The sequence below is a fragment of the Zosterops lateralis genome (assembly GCF_965231275.1).
Source record: "Zosterops lateralis genome assembly, chromosome: 1".
Taxonomy (NCBI): domain Eukaryota; kingdom Metazoa; phylum Chordata; class Aves; order Passeriformes; family Zosteropidae; genus Zosterops; species Zosterops lateralis.
The window spans coordinates 133,967,840-133,982,942 of NC_139762.1; the positions used below are offsets into that span (position 1 = coordinate 133,967,840).

The 15,103-nt window shown below is 37.0% G+C and overlaps 1 protein-coding gene across 2 annotated transcripts in view; it reads left to right on the plus strand.

Moving 5' to 3' along the window:
• Positions 1-15,103, plus strand: part of ZFPM2 (zinc finger protein, FOG family member 2) — a 308,739-nt gene that overhangs the window by 136,249 nt on the left and 157,387 nt on the right. The window contains exons 1-2 of one of the 2 annotated variants that reach the window (XM_083855435.1): positions 10,736-10,812; positions 12,006-12,124. In XM_083855435.1, the coding sequence (XP_083711561.1) occupies positions 12,101-12,124 (24 nt within the window). In that variant the 5' untranslated portion in view covers positions 10,736-10,812; positions 12,006-12,100. Of the gene's footprint in view, positions 1-10,735; positions 10,813-12,005; positions 12,125-15,103 lie in introns of those variants that run through there. The other variant, XM_083855434.1, reaches the window with a different exon arrangement.

Sequence of the window (15,103 nt, forward strand, 5' to 3'; positions counted from 1 at the left end):
CTTTTAAGCTAATTCATTGTGTGTCCTTATTAATTGAGATGAAAACATATGGGGGAAAAATTGGTAGAATCAAACTGTCTTTCTCCAAGATACCTTTTACAGCAAATTGTCTGGGCCTATCAAAATAGAATTGTTAAGTTGAAAAGTATTTATGTACATCAAAGGAATCGTCACAGTTAAAATAGAAATTTTCTCTTTGCATTGATGCATATGATTTTTTAATGGGGAGGTAAGGAGAAGCTGATATTTTTAGGGGAATTTTTATGCTATTACATATGATTTTGTAAAGTGCTGATTTTATTATCAGTGGAATAAAGATTCCAAACTGCATCTTTTTCAATATGATATTTTCATACGTACTTATCCTTTTTAACTCTATGTATTTAATAATAGGCTATGCTTCTTATATTCTTACAGTAAGTCACCATTTCAGAATAATAAGAAGCTGTTAAAAATTGACATTAGTATTTTTAAAACATCGTAATATAGGGATGGTTTTAAGGGTTCAACGACAAAATAATTCTGTAGCCCAGATATAATTTGAATTATAATTCTTTAGATCACTGTTGACACTGCCTGTTTCATGACTATGCTTTCCCAGAAATACTTTCCTACTTCTTCAAAGTAATGAGTTTATTTTAAGTATTGTGTTTCCAGAAGCAGTGATTGCAACTGTCAGGGAAAGTTAGGACTCCTGTCACTAGCACTGACTTCTCTGAGACCCCAAGTTTCCAATTTAGGCTGAAGTTTCTAGTAAGGCCATAAAGTACGTGAACTTGTTCTCAGTCATGGTTTACAGAGGTAAAGTCTAAGCTGTGAAGAGTCAGTCTCAAGAGGTCATTCTTCAGGAGAAGGACAGTCTGTCTGCGTCCTACTGCCACAGAACCTGTGCCAGCCAGGGATCTTCCCCAGGCTCCCCAGTCACTGCATCTGTCCAGGCAGCAGTGAGGTGTTCAAAGACTGCACTTGTAAAAGGGAGAGTGGTAAGGCAAAGCAGTTTGGGATATGCTTTACACACATGATGTCGCTGAGACTTACTCATATGAAGGTCAAGATCATTCCTGTACAGAAGGCTGCCACAAGACCAGTATTCTACTTAAGTCTTATGTAAGCCTCAGAGTAGGATTTAGGCAGTGCACAGGACTTGTGCTCAATCTCTGTTCAAGGGTTTATTTCACTCAAAGTTACAAGTCTGCTGTATAAGTGAGCATCACTCTTTATATCGGCTTCAAAGTCTAGGCTATGCTAAGATGTAGGTGCATGTGAGAGCAGTGTGATAGTCCAGGCTCAGGCACTGAAGGGTACTCTGGTCCATGTCCAAACCCAGCAGGCAGTTCCTGTCTGGCACCTTGTTAAAAAGCTGTGCTGGTCACTGCTGGTACTTGATCATAGGAGATGTAGATAAGCACATAACTCATGAGTGCTGGAGCAGTGCAGAGCCATGTGTCTGTTATGCATGGCCTTCCTCAGCAAGTGCAAAGGAATTATTAATTTGAATCTTGATATTGTACATTATAGTTACACTACATTTATATCTATTTATAATAATGTTGCTTTTCATATAAATTGTATTTATAATGGATGTGACTATATACTGCATGCATGCAGTGGAGCATAGCATTCAATCTCTCTTTGTCCCTGTCTCCTCTCACTTTCCTAATCTCAACAATAACTAGATCTTTTGGATGGTTACACTAAATACTGATAAATTTGAGTCTTTATCGAGGTTTTTGTCTTTTTCTTTATGCTCTCAGAATTTTGTTGGAAACATTGAAAGGAAATAGGAAAATAATTTTAAAGCATCTGCTTCTTTTGCAAGACATTTGGACAGTTTGGCTCACATACTTTTAGCTAGCTATTGGGTTCATAGCTCTGGATATGCATATCTGATATAAAGCAAATAACTTATCTGCTGTTACACAAATGAGAGATGAAAATAGATCCTCTAGCTCTAAGCATAAGTACTGTAAACTGAGAAGACACCGCAGATATGGTCACAGATGATCTCATTGCTTTGCTTTTAGAGTTAAAAAGAATACTTTTCAAAACATTTTTGCTCATGTAATATATTTCATTACATAAATATTAATATATCAGTCTTCATGCTAAGTTAACTTTGTTAGCTTTTTGCATTCACTGGCAACACAGGCTGCATTGATATTTTTCATTTTGTCCAAGTCAGAAAGAAATCCCAACAATATTGGATAATGCAAATGTCTTTGGTTTATTTTTATATAAATATCATCTATACTTGTGTAAATAACACTGGAGAAAGAAAAACAAAAAAAACCCCAAAAAAACCCCCCAAAAAAACCCAAAACCCCCCCCCCCAAAAAAAAAAAAAAAAAATATATATATATATATATATAAAAAAAAAAGTGAGCATCTTCCAGCTAAAAAGATTCCAAAAATTCCTAGGGAAAATTATTGTAGTAATGGTGAAATGTTTTATTTTCTCCTATGCAGAATAGCGTCTATTTCAGAAAAAACTTCAATCTGAGTTATGTAAGCTGTATTTTCAGTTGTGCCCACTTTCTATTGTTTTACATACAGTGCTTCATAAACCTCTAAGTGTATTTCAGCTATATGAAGCAAAGAGAAAGCAGACAGTCTCAGAACTGAAATGTTTTTGCATATATCGGGGAGAATCTGCACACAAAGGGACATTTATCAGGGACAACTGTTCCTCTGCTGAGGAAGGGAGCATACCCAGGAGTATCCAGAAACAGATGATGATCTTATCAAGAAAACCTTCTTCAGTAATATTGTCAGCCTGCTCTTGCCAAGTCTGGCATTTCAGTATCGTGTATTTGTGATGGAGAGAAAGGGAGCAAAGCTGTGCATGCTACAAGTAGCTGGGATTGGGAACCTGCTCAGCCTACGGGGTCTGTGCAGTGTTGTGGTGTAATTGGGAGTCATGTTTGCCACTATTGCACCATTGCTAGTGCTGTGGACTGTCCATGTGAGAATGCGGTTTACAGTATTCCTCTCACAGAGAACGGCAGGGAGGGCTCTTTAGTCACACTGGTTGTCTTTGGGGATTTTTTTTTTTTTTCTGTATTTTTGCAAGTACTTCTACTCCAGGTTTATCTCCACATGTGGAGGCAGACACAAACCTCTTGAACTATGTGAAGATGGAAAACTATTGAGAAAAACAAAAGTAATCTTTTCCTCTTTTATGAGATGTGGAGTTAGAGGGGTTAATTCTCCTTGGTGTTAGTAGACTTAAAACTAGAGATCTTTTATTCTTATTTCATGTCAGGATCAGGATTTTGCCGTGATGGCTGGGTTTGTTTTGCATCTGTCTGTAGACTAGATGCTGATACAAACACAGTATTTGCTATATTATGTGGAACTTGACTGAACACTGTGGAACACTGAAGCAAGTGAACAAACCTTTGGCATTGTTAGCATATCTTGAATAAATATATTTTTCTTCTACTTCTCTCTCCTTTTTTTTTTTTTTTTTTTTTATTTGAGCATTTTTCTGTAAGTTCAGTGAAGCAGTCCAAATAAAGGAATAGTCTTATAGAGCTGTCTAAAAATCTAAAAAGCAAATCAAATTTTAGTAACCTCCTTTCTGACTTCCAGGGAAAAAAGCAGTACTTTTAGTTCATCTTAAACCTTAAAAATTATTTTGATGACAAATATGAAAAAAAGTATTATTTTTTGCCATTTTCATTTCTTTAGTAGCTACTCAATTTATGTACTATTAACATTTATTCAGTTAATTGCACTCCCTTCCAGTTCCCCCCCAAATCTAGAAGTTGCATTGTTGTTTCAAATTGGTGCAGATTGTGTTCACCACCATAGGTCTGTGTTTTTTCTAATCTGGGATGTGATCCTATATTCCTACTAAATACTGTAGTTTACAGGAGTGTGAGGTACTATAAGAAGGCAACTTTTTTTCTTTTGTATTTCAATTGTGTAAGTAACTGAATACAAATAGAGCACTAAAAATCTCAAATGCATCTAAATGCATTCTAGAGAATTTTAGAATTGAAAGTATCAGTCACTTCTTTTGAAACTATAATCTCTGAAAACTATGGTTGTTCTGTAAGACAGTGCACTTTGCATCAATGAAGTCAGCTCTGCATTTCAGTGGTAAATCTGCAGTAGTTTTTGTACCTATAACCCTAGGTTAAATCAACCAGTTAGTGTTGTGGGCATAGCTGGAGCCTGGTGTAAACTAAATAACCAGTAATGAAACTTTTTCTCAAAAAAGTGTTATGGCGCACATGGTGATCTGGCTACTTGGATGTAGAGAATGGGTTTGACCAAGTGTCATGTGAATTCACATCCCTGGGTGCAGTGTAGACACACTTCAGTTTAGCCAGGATTCAGCTGAGCAATGAGATTTTAGAATAGGTATATTTTATTTTACTGGTTTAGCTTAAAAATTAAGCACTGTAATAACACAGATGACTTGGCTAAAAAAGAATAGCAGTGTTTGCATTCTGATTCTAAATGGAAATTCATGCACCTCTCTTGTGTTTGGAGATAGATATTTCTTTCTCACTCTGGCAAGTTTTCTGCATCCCAATTTTATTGAATATCTTATGATCCTCTTTTTCCAGGTGCTGTCTTTGTGGTCTGATCAGACCCAACTTGTGTCTTCAAGTGACTGTGTCCGTAGACTTCCTCCCTCTTGCTTTGTTTCTTAAATTTATTTCTACCCCCTCTCCTTCCTCCCCCCATCCTCTGTGGTCTCTTTTTCTCTGAAAATCTTTGGCTAGGCTTTCCCTATCCTCACTTTCACAATATTCCCTCCTTCCTTTATTGCCTGATGTAGGACAGTGCTGTTGCAGATAAGAATAGCACCTGCACTCTGCCATTTACAGTACTAGCAGCAGGTAGAAGAGATAAAGAAACTCTGCTTGTGACTTTCAGGGCTCTAAAGAAAGGTAGGGAGCAGCAAGGTTTTTTTGTTATAGAAAACAGAGAAGCCCTTTCATTTGTCATCTTCACCTAGAGTGCACAGCTGCCCTGTGGTAGCATTGTCAAGATGTGGCAACGTTAGGCAGCTGAGTTAGGCATGAAGCAGCTTGTGGCAGGTTCTCCTGCATGGTCTGTGTTATCTAGACCTGCTTCTAAGCAAAGGCAAAGGAGATCAGTAGGTTAGAGCCATAAGTACCTGTGGCCTGTTCTTGTGTTTCCTTCTCTCATGGCTAAGAAGTTTGGTTAACTCTATTCTTTAAGTGGGATGTATACAGGAAGGAGTTATATGGGGGAAGGAGTTGCTGGTGGGTGGCAGTAACTTCAGAAAAGAAAAAAGGCTGCTATGTTCAGAAGCCCTCCACCACCTCAGTGGCAGCAGAATAGCAACCCTCCCTCCAGGGTGATTCCAATCCAGAGCTGTTTTCTCAGTTTTCAGTCCCAAATCTGTTCCTCCTTCCATCTTTCGTGTCCTAACACTGTCCTGCTCCATCTTTTGGGAAGCAAAATTAAGTTTTGCTTTTGCTTGTGGACAACCTAAATAACCTCTGGTTCTGCTAAGAGCCCTGAGAATGCCGTTTTCATAGCAAAGCAAATGATAAAATTTCTTTCAAATAGTGACTGTAATTTAGTCTATTACTGCTTGTACTCGGTGTGAATTTGTCTCGTATGTATGTGTCTTTCTAGTAAGACAATTACAGTTTTTGTACCCCCCAGTAGGCTTGTAGTGCTGCAAATCAGACTGTACCCTGACACCTCCCAGGTCTTCTTGTCTGGAGTCAGTGCACTGATTGCAGAATGGGTTCTGTGGGTACCAAACCCTCACAGTATTGACCACTGTGAGGGTTAGGTAACAGGATGTACTAAATCCCTGACAAACACAGTAATGGGAGATGCTTTGCCGTTTTCAGGGATTTTTAAATTTAAGGTGGTGAAACACTGGAACAGGTTGCCAAGAGAGGTGGTAGATGTCCCATGCCTAGAAACATTTAAGGTCACGTTGAACAGGGCTCTGAATCACCTAACTGAAGATGCCCCTGCTTGGTGAAGGAAGGTAGGACTAGATTACCTTTAAGGGTCCCTTCCAACCCTATTCCAAAAAGCTATTCTATGATTCTGTGAATTGTCTGTTACCCAACATTCTTCCACAATAGCAGAGGGAAGCATCTAGTCAGTGCTAGAAGAGGATTTGTTCATTCATTCATTCATTCGTTCGTTCCTTCATCATGAAGTGCCATAGCATAGCATATTTTGGGTTACTGCCTCAGAGTCACAGTTTTTTCAGGGTTTTGGACTATTGAATGAGCCCTGTGGAAAGGGAATGTTACTTTTTTACCATTTCCATTATGTTATCTTTCCCAGTGCAATTACCAGCTAATTCAAAGCTCTTTGTGTTAAGCTAATAGCTTTTGACTCTCTGCTGTCAGCCACTCCTCTTTGTGCACTTTTCATACTGCTTACCAGTTCCCACTTACCTATGAAGAACATTTATTTTTATTCTGAGTAGAGGCTCATCATAGACAAATCATTAAATGGAACATCAAAAAGATCCCATCTGTTAGAGTTGCATATGGGTAAGATCACAATTATCGAAAGCCTCTTTTTTTCCCTTATGCTTATCCGTACAATAAATGTAGTTGTCAGCAGGATAAGTTCACGCATCGGATAAGGTCACAATTTCATTTAGTGACAACTTCCAACAGCGTGAACTTACAAGGTTCGATTTATTAAAGAGTCAGAAGGGATAAGATCACTGCATGGCCAGCCTGATTTATCAGGGTTTGACTGGAGTACTTGAATAGAGAATGTCATATTTCAAGTTTATGTTCAAAACTGTAGTTTAGTGTGTGTTATGTCTCAGAGACTTGAAAATTGAGGGAGGAGAATTTACAGGAAGTATCTCAATAACACAGTTTATGTCTGCCAAAGAAATGTATGAACACTAAATATTGGAGCTACCTTATTAAGAATCACAGAAGTGGAAATGGGATAGTTCTCCACTATCAGTGAATTGCTGTGTGCAGATGTACACACATTAGTTTGTTATAATGGAAGCAATCACCAGCCAAATATTAATTGCAGATTCTTCCTGTGCATATAGGGTGGCAGGCAGATTCTGGACAGCACTTAGGAAGTTTTGAGAGTTTGCTTAACTAGCTTGCTCTGACTTCAGAGCAGTCCTTGTTTGAAACTACAACATGCACAATTTCTCTGCCATGCAAAAACACTCATTAGAGAGCCAGGTGGTTGTGGAGTGGAAATATGCAAAGAAGGAGCCATTTGCTTGTGGAAATTGGTAGAGCCCCATGATGTCAAATAACCAATCTGTAATTATAGCAGAGGAAGAGCTTACTCATTGTTTTGAACCAACTCCACATAGAAAGCTACTTTCAATTAAAAAAAAAAAACCTAAAAACAACTACTGCCCAAAGCTATTAGTGACTTGCTTAGAAGTGTTAAATGTGTATGAATCTGGATACAGTTATTTCTGAATGTAGTTCTCCTTATGTCTCACAAAAGCTGTTCATCATTCACCTTCAGATATATACTCCTTTTTTTCTTACTCCAGAATGTAGGTAGATGGATGAAAGCCAGTATTATTTTGTTTCAGAAATACTGTATGTAGTTGAATTTTTCTAGTAGTCAGACTGTGGTCAAATCCTGTTAAGGGCCAAAAGCTCTTGTTGGATTCCTGTGTACTCTGTGTTTTGTGGAGAGTTTTTTTAAATTATCGTGACTGTGCTGTGAAAGGACACAAAGCTAAACTGACCTCTCTATCTCCTGTTTAATGAAAGCCCTGTGTGACATGCCTGAAACAATATATGCATGTATAAAAAGAATCCTAAATTGAGTCGTTTCGTTCTGGTTTTCTATCCACCAAGGTGGCCTAGTATCTTAAAAGCCATGGGATGTTTTATAGCTGTACTAGTGAGTCATGACTTGAGGCTTCTTTTACAGTGCAGCTATCATAAGTCTTTGAGTAATCACAGACTTTAAAAGTATGCTACATCAACAAGATAAGAGAAACAGCCCACAGCACTAACAGCATTATCTTTTACCAAAATTGATTAGCCCATACTATGTGTCTCAAATATTTTGTATAAACTTACTCAGCAAGCTAGAAATAAGTGTGTTCCTGAAGAACAAACTGAGGAAAAAAAAGCCAACAAAAAACACTTGCTCCATTGCAAGGAAGGGGCTAGTATATATCACTAAATGTCTCTTAAGTAATTTTTTTACCTTACTCACAAAAACTAAAAGCAGAGCATCACTTCCTCTCTAGTTATATTTCTTAGTGCTGCTTCTTTTATACTTCTTGCTCTCCTTTTCAGTTGGAGAGCTGACAAGTCTAGGATGAAGAGAGTAAAACTGCTTCTCTACCTTGCATGGAAATTATGAGTATATCACATATTTTATTCCAGTGTTAGGAAGGAGTTCTATTATAATTTGCTGTTATGTTATTTCAAGGAACATTCTATTCAGTACTGAGATGGTCTATTGCAATTGCTGATGACTTGAAAAGCCTAGCAGTGTTTGGCACAGAATTTTCTGCTTTCTATGGGTTTGAGCATGGATTAGAGGAAACTGCAGCAGTTTTTCATCCTTTCTTTTCCTTTCCTCCCCACATGTTGGAATTTCCATGGACGAGTATGTTTGAAGAGTCAGTACCAGCTGAGTCTATAAACTTCTTACTGTGACTGGTGATACAGCAATAAAGTCTCAGATCCTCTTCCTTCTCCTGATGTAATCTGTGAAGATTCTGAGCAGTTGTACAGGGGATGGTAGCTGTAGAGAGCACTTCAGATTTACATCTGAACTTCCTCTGAGGCTGAAGGGGAAAATCTTGTGTTGTTGACACATTTTTCACGCATTTAATTAAGAGCCACAGGGTGAGGTTCTCATTTTTCAGCAAACACCCTTGGAGTCACACATCACTTAGGGCCACAGGTATGGCATTTAAACCAGCATCCCTGTGGGAAGTCAGCAGTAGCAGGGGACAGCCCCAGTTACATTATGTGGGAGACTGAGCCCGTGTGCTGCAACTGTGGTACCACTTACCAAATAGGAAATTCAGAACAAAAATGTTCTAAATAAATGCAGAAAAGTCGCAGGTAGTGTTAATTTTTTTCCTCTAAAACAATCAAAGATTTTCAGATGAAAAGAGATCTTCACCAAGGACTAAATTGTAATGTGCTAGACCTTGTATAAGGATAACCAGATTGTCTTGTTTTGCCAAAAAATGCAAGTAGATTGTCCTTCCAACTCTGATAGTCACCCATAGCATTAAAATGGCTGCTGGTCATGGTGACAAGAGAGAAAAGTATCTTTTTTGGAGAACTGTGATGAAGAGAAGCAGAAAGGTTTTAAGCAAAACACTTCGTTACCCTGTCAGCAATCTAGTCCTTTTTCATGATGTTGAAAGTGAGTGGGGAAACACAGCAGTTTCATTAAAATTCAGCATGATGTTACCCCATAGGCAGTACATTTCAAAGTATTCATATATATTGAATATTGCCTGAACTACAGTTTGGAACTGTAACAAAAGAGAATCAGAGATTCTCTAACCATAGTAACTTATTTAATTATCAACAGAAGGGAAAAATTATATTTGGAAAAAAAAAATGCTTGTTCTTATGCTTGCCTCAGATCTGAACTATTTATCAGGTATAAGATTCATGTCATTAATTTTATTTAAAATATATAATGTGTAATGATATGTACCTTAAAACTTTGGTAGCTTTTTGGATATCACTGGTTGATCTGCCCTAAGTTTGTCGTTCTTAATCCATTAAAAGACAGGCCTGCTTGTAAATCCACAGGTACAGATAAGGAGTCACTGTTTGACTGTGTCTGAACCCTTTTCAAATGAAAAATGTCAGTGGCAGAAAGGGAGGCTGAATTATTTTTTAAAAGGGTTTTCAAAGATTCTCATGATTCCTCTGGTATCAGTTAAATGTGACATGTCCATAGACATGGCTGTTTTTTAGTGTGTAAAAGCAAGCAAATGCTGTAGTTTTCATCTCTACACAGAGAGAAAATGCCGCAGTATGGCTAAGTGATAAACATGTTACTTTGCAATTTCTCTCTTCCATAATTAACATATAAAGAGATTTTTAAAGCTAATACAATTTGCAACAATGTGACTGTGAGAAGGAAAAAAATGCTTTTGTGGCTGTTTGGGTTTTGTTGGGTTTTTTTTGCTGTTTGGATGCATATATGTCACATGTGTAAATTAGATATAATTAATCCATAAGCTTTCCTGCTCACATACTGCCTTTAAAATGTCATAGCACTGTCATGATGAGGACTCACCCACATAGGGAGAAGCTTTTGTAAACCGATACAGCTCTATTTCCTAGATTTGTTCCAGTTTGCAGGAAGGATCTGATGCACACTTTTACGTAGAATGGTTTTGTAATCTGCAACGCTCAGAGGTGAAATCTAGATTTCTGTGCTTGAAAATGGAAGCTGGAGCCAACTCTTCTCTTTGGAAGATGGTCAAGATTACCCGTGTGGACAAGGAAAAGCTTTGCAGCCTGACTGCAATGTAAATCCAGGCATCCAGGGGAATGTTAACTTGGGGAAGTCTGTGGAGGCTGCCTGTGAGCCAGGAGGAGTTACTCACTTCCTTCAGCCCAAGGTTCATTTCACAACAAACACCAGTTCTAAATCTGGGAGGAATTGACTCCTTGCACAGTTGGACTTTGCTCTGTTTGTGGAAAAGCACTATCCTTATTTGGGGTGGAGTTGTTGAGACATGCTGATGCAAAAGACAGGACTCACTGTTGCATGTTTGGTATGGAAAGGGAGGGGACAAGGGGCTTTAGCAGTCATGGAAAACAGATCATGAAAAATCGTGGCTTCAGCAAAGTTGAGGTGAGCTCTGCTGCTCCTGAGAGCAATAGTGTATTTGCCTACCTTCAGGAAGAGCAAAGCTGGGAAGTGCAAGAGAATGGAAAAAAGCAGTCAAACATCTAACAGGAAGAGGACAGATCAGTCTGTCCTTGTTCCATCGTATCCCAGTGAAAGTCTGAAACAAGAATTTATTTAGAAAATACTGTCAGAAATTGTGTATATAAATATAACTGTTGCTGTATTTTTAAATGAAACATTTGTTCATAAAAAATAGTCTTAGTGAAGAGACTGCTTTTAAAGGAGAGCTGTCCAGACTATTTTTTAGTCTTGAAATAAAGTGAAAAAATATGAAGTGGGAAAGGTGGTGAATTTTATTTTTCCCTCCCTGAGAATGAACAATTATATTATTCTTTCTCTTTACTGGAAAATCCAGAAAAGTTAAAGTGAGCTAAAGCAAAAATTTCTCTTTTAAGTGTTAATTTTTAAGTCTTTGCTTTCAAAAATAAAATTTATTAAATATATATATATATATGTATATCAGGCACTAAAAATCATTATGCACTAAAAAAAAAAAAAATCATTATACGGCTTCCCCGTTGCTTTTACTTATTTTGTCCTGTAACATTAAGCTAACAATTAAAATTAATTTTTGTTTAATTCTGAAATGTTACTGCCTGTAGAATCTTACTCAGTTCAAAATCCTTTTTGTAATTGCAGTAAATGCTTTTAGTAGTATCTTGGAGGTGTGAATTTTTTATGGCTGTATGCTGTGTTTCTCAAATTTTTACTTGCTACATGCTTCAAAATGTGTTCTTGTGCAGCAAAGTGCATCAAGGAGGTTAATGCACCAGGTGTGGCTGCTGCTGGACTCTCTCTTTTCAGCTGTCATTTCCGCCCCCCCCCTCAGCACTTCTTAAGAGCTCTTATGGAATGCTATTCTGAATAAAATTGCTTTCAAACTCTAATGTGTGTGAAAAGATGCAAGAAAGGAATGGGACTTTCTGAACCGAATTTGAATATAATTATAAGGGAAAAAGGTTTGTTTTTCTTTTGCAGGATGACAAGATCAGTTGTTTTTCAGACAAGCATAATTTATTCTCATTATATTAGTCCTCAGAACATTGCGTGTATAAAACCAACACAAAGGCAGAGGTGGTTGTTGTCAAGGCATGAGTGAAAGTCCTCTCAACACTGCTTGTTTCCTTTGTTTGCAGGAGAGTTGGAGGTGGTCCAGAAAGACGGGGAGCGCAAGATTCAGAGCCGGCAGCAGCTTCCGGTTGGAACAACATGGGGGCCTTTCACTGGGAAGATGGATCTGAATAATAACACCTTGGTATGTAGATGCTCCAGGAGGCTTTGTTTTGTTACACTGTGTGTCATTCTTCAGGGAATAGGCTGGATTGCTCCTCAGACGGAGTGTTTGAAAACAGGCATTGTTAGCTCTAACGGACAGTGGTATTTGGCTCTTTTCCAGTTTGTTCATCTTATGGCAACCATCCACATGAAGTTATTTGGAGCACAGGTTAATAGTGTTTAACTTGTTCTTTTACTGAAGGGAAATGTCACTTCCTTGTTTGCTGAACCAAAGTGTTGTGTTTCAGTAGTAATATCTGATATTTTTGGTGGCTTTTTGGATTTTTCATTGTATTAATTGCTGAATACTTAATTTATATTAAAGAAAGATAGCAAAAATAAATAACTACATTATTTTAGGATAAAATTAATTAACTTTGCCTTAATGTAATTGAACATAGTAAAATCTTCCATCAAATTCACATTTTTTGAAAAGCATCAAAAGACACCTGTCACGTATTCTCAATTACCCTCATTTTTTATTCGGATTGCAGAAAGTATGTGGACCATTTTACTTAAAAGTTATGCTTTGCTGATCTCACTTGAGTGCACTGAAAATCATGTCATTTCTAGGTCTTCATTTCATCTTTGTTTGTGTTGGTTTTAAGTCTGAGCTTCAATATTATTTGTGTATAGTTCAGATTAATTTTCTGAAAATATCAGGAAGGAAACAACTAATATCTCTAGAAGGGTTTAAACAGTCTTGGGACATGCATTGCCCTGTGGGATATTTCTGAAGAACCATTATCTGCAGCTGGATCACTGTTTGCTGTTACAGACCTTTCATTGAATGTATTTAGCATAAAGATGTGTGGGATGGTTTCACAGGAGGGGATTACAAGCATTTGAGGCGCACATATCTCTGCTGCAAATGGAGAAACTGAGTTTCCCACTGTTCATCAGCACTGGGTATCCTCCTGCCTTTGGAGGACCTGAGGAGAGTGAGGAGCACTGAGTTGCTGATGTATGATGATGGTGTGAGAGGGGTTATGTGCACAGGGGAGAAAAAAAGGGGGGAAATGGATTGTCTTCAACTCCTCCCTGGAGAACCTATGCCTAAATAATGGAGTTCTCTTTCTAAGGGTAGCTGGATAGGATGTGTGTTACTTTCTGTAAACATGCATATTAAAATTTGAGTGAAGCATTATTCTGAGTACATAGTATAGTATAGATATAGTGCATAGTAATGTTTAAAATCTTAGTATTTTGTACTCTTTAGCATAATTTATTAATCAAACGGTGCAAAAAAAAGTTACAGAAAGTGGTGTGGAGACTTCGTCTAAGTTTCCAAGAGTTCAGTATTCCCAATACAGATCAGATTTCTCATTCAGGCAACTGAATAAAGAATAGATTTTCTGAGGTACTACAGAGTCACAGCACCTTATTTCTTAGAAAGGAAAAACTGGAAAATTTGAACTTGTCTCATTTTCTCCTTTCATGTAATTTTAATTCTTCATCTATTTTATCATTGGCCTGTCATCATTCTCAAAATGTTTTTCATAAAAGGTCATATGTGGCATCCACTTGTAATTCAAATAATTTTCTAAATCCCAGTATAACTAATTTCAACAGCTTTCATATAACACAAACCTGTTGTAGCTCAAAGTCTGTTCAGAATCCATACTGTAGAGAAATGCTAGTTAGCTTTTGTCCACTTGTACCGCTTCATCAGGTGTATAGACAATATGAAGATAATGTTCAAATATGGGATATTGATTGTCTCTTCTCTACAAAATTAATATTTATTAGATATTCTTAGGATGAATTTGCAACATGTCAACAGCCAATCATACAATCATATTGTATACCTTTTTTTTTTTTTTTTTTTTTTTTTTTTTTTTTTAATGGAGTTGTGGAGTTGTAGAATAACCAAAAGCCTAGCAAGACCTCACTTCTCCCTCAATAGCACAGGAATGTTTTAAGGTCTGTTATTGGTTTTTGTAATTTGGGCAAATTTCTATACCACTTTTTCTATATCAAAAACATTTAGCTAAGATAGTTGGCTTTTAATGAACTGGTAATTGAGCAGTGTGCAGAACTGACTTAATTTTTTGACTGTAATGGGATAGAACAGTTTTCTCAGTGTAGTTCACAGAGATGTGTGATGAAAATCTTCTGGACTTTTTTCTCACTAAACTGAAAAGATACTTTTTTATTGTCAAATTAAAAATCGTAAAGTCCATTTTTACTAACACTTGAAAGATTTCCGTTTGTTTTGCCTACAAATTAAAATACATTTGGAAATCTGAAAAAGTTCCTGTTAACAGAATTTTAGCCCTCAGAAATCTTGTTTTGTCCCCTGAGCAGCTCCATCCCTTGAAAAAGTCAGAATTTGGTATCATCTTGAGCAATCTAATTTAACTTTGAAGTTGCATCTGACTTTGAAGCTTGGCCTGCTTTGAGCAGGACTTTGGACTGGATGACCTCCAAAAATCTCTTCCAACCTGAGTTATTGTCTAAATATTTTTTTTTCTTTTTCCCAAATATCAGATGCTTCCTGTAATCCTACATTTGTTACTTTAAAATGCTGTGTGAAGAAATACAAACCTTTTGATGCAACTTTAATTTGCTGTTAAAGCAACAAAACTTAAGCATCAACATGGGGTTTTTTTATATTTTTTTTTCCCTTGAAATTATTCAGTTGGTTTTTTTTTTTTCTTGTGGTTTTTTGTTTTTGTTTTTGTTTTTGACACATTTGATTACTTATCTCACTATTGTACATGTTCTCTCTTGTTCATCAGGAGAGTTGAAATTCTTTACTTAGGTTATTTATATCTGTTTTGGGAATCTGATTTGGGTAGAGCCTCACATCCTTAGAATTCCATCAAACTTTCACATGAGCAGCTGAAAACAGGTTTATTTCTTTTCTGAATGAGAACCTCGAACATTGCACTGCTATAAACACCTCATTTTTGGAAAAGAGTTTTAATGTGGATTTTTTTGTATAGAGAGGAAAGGA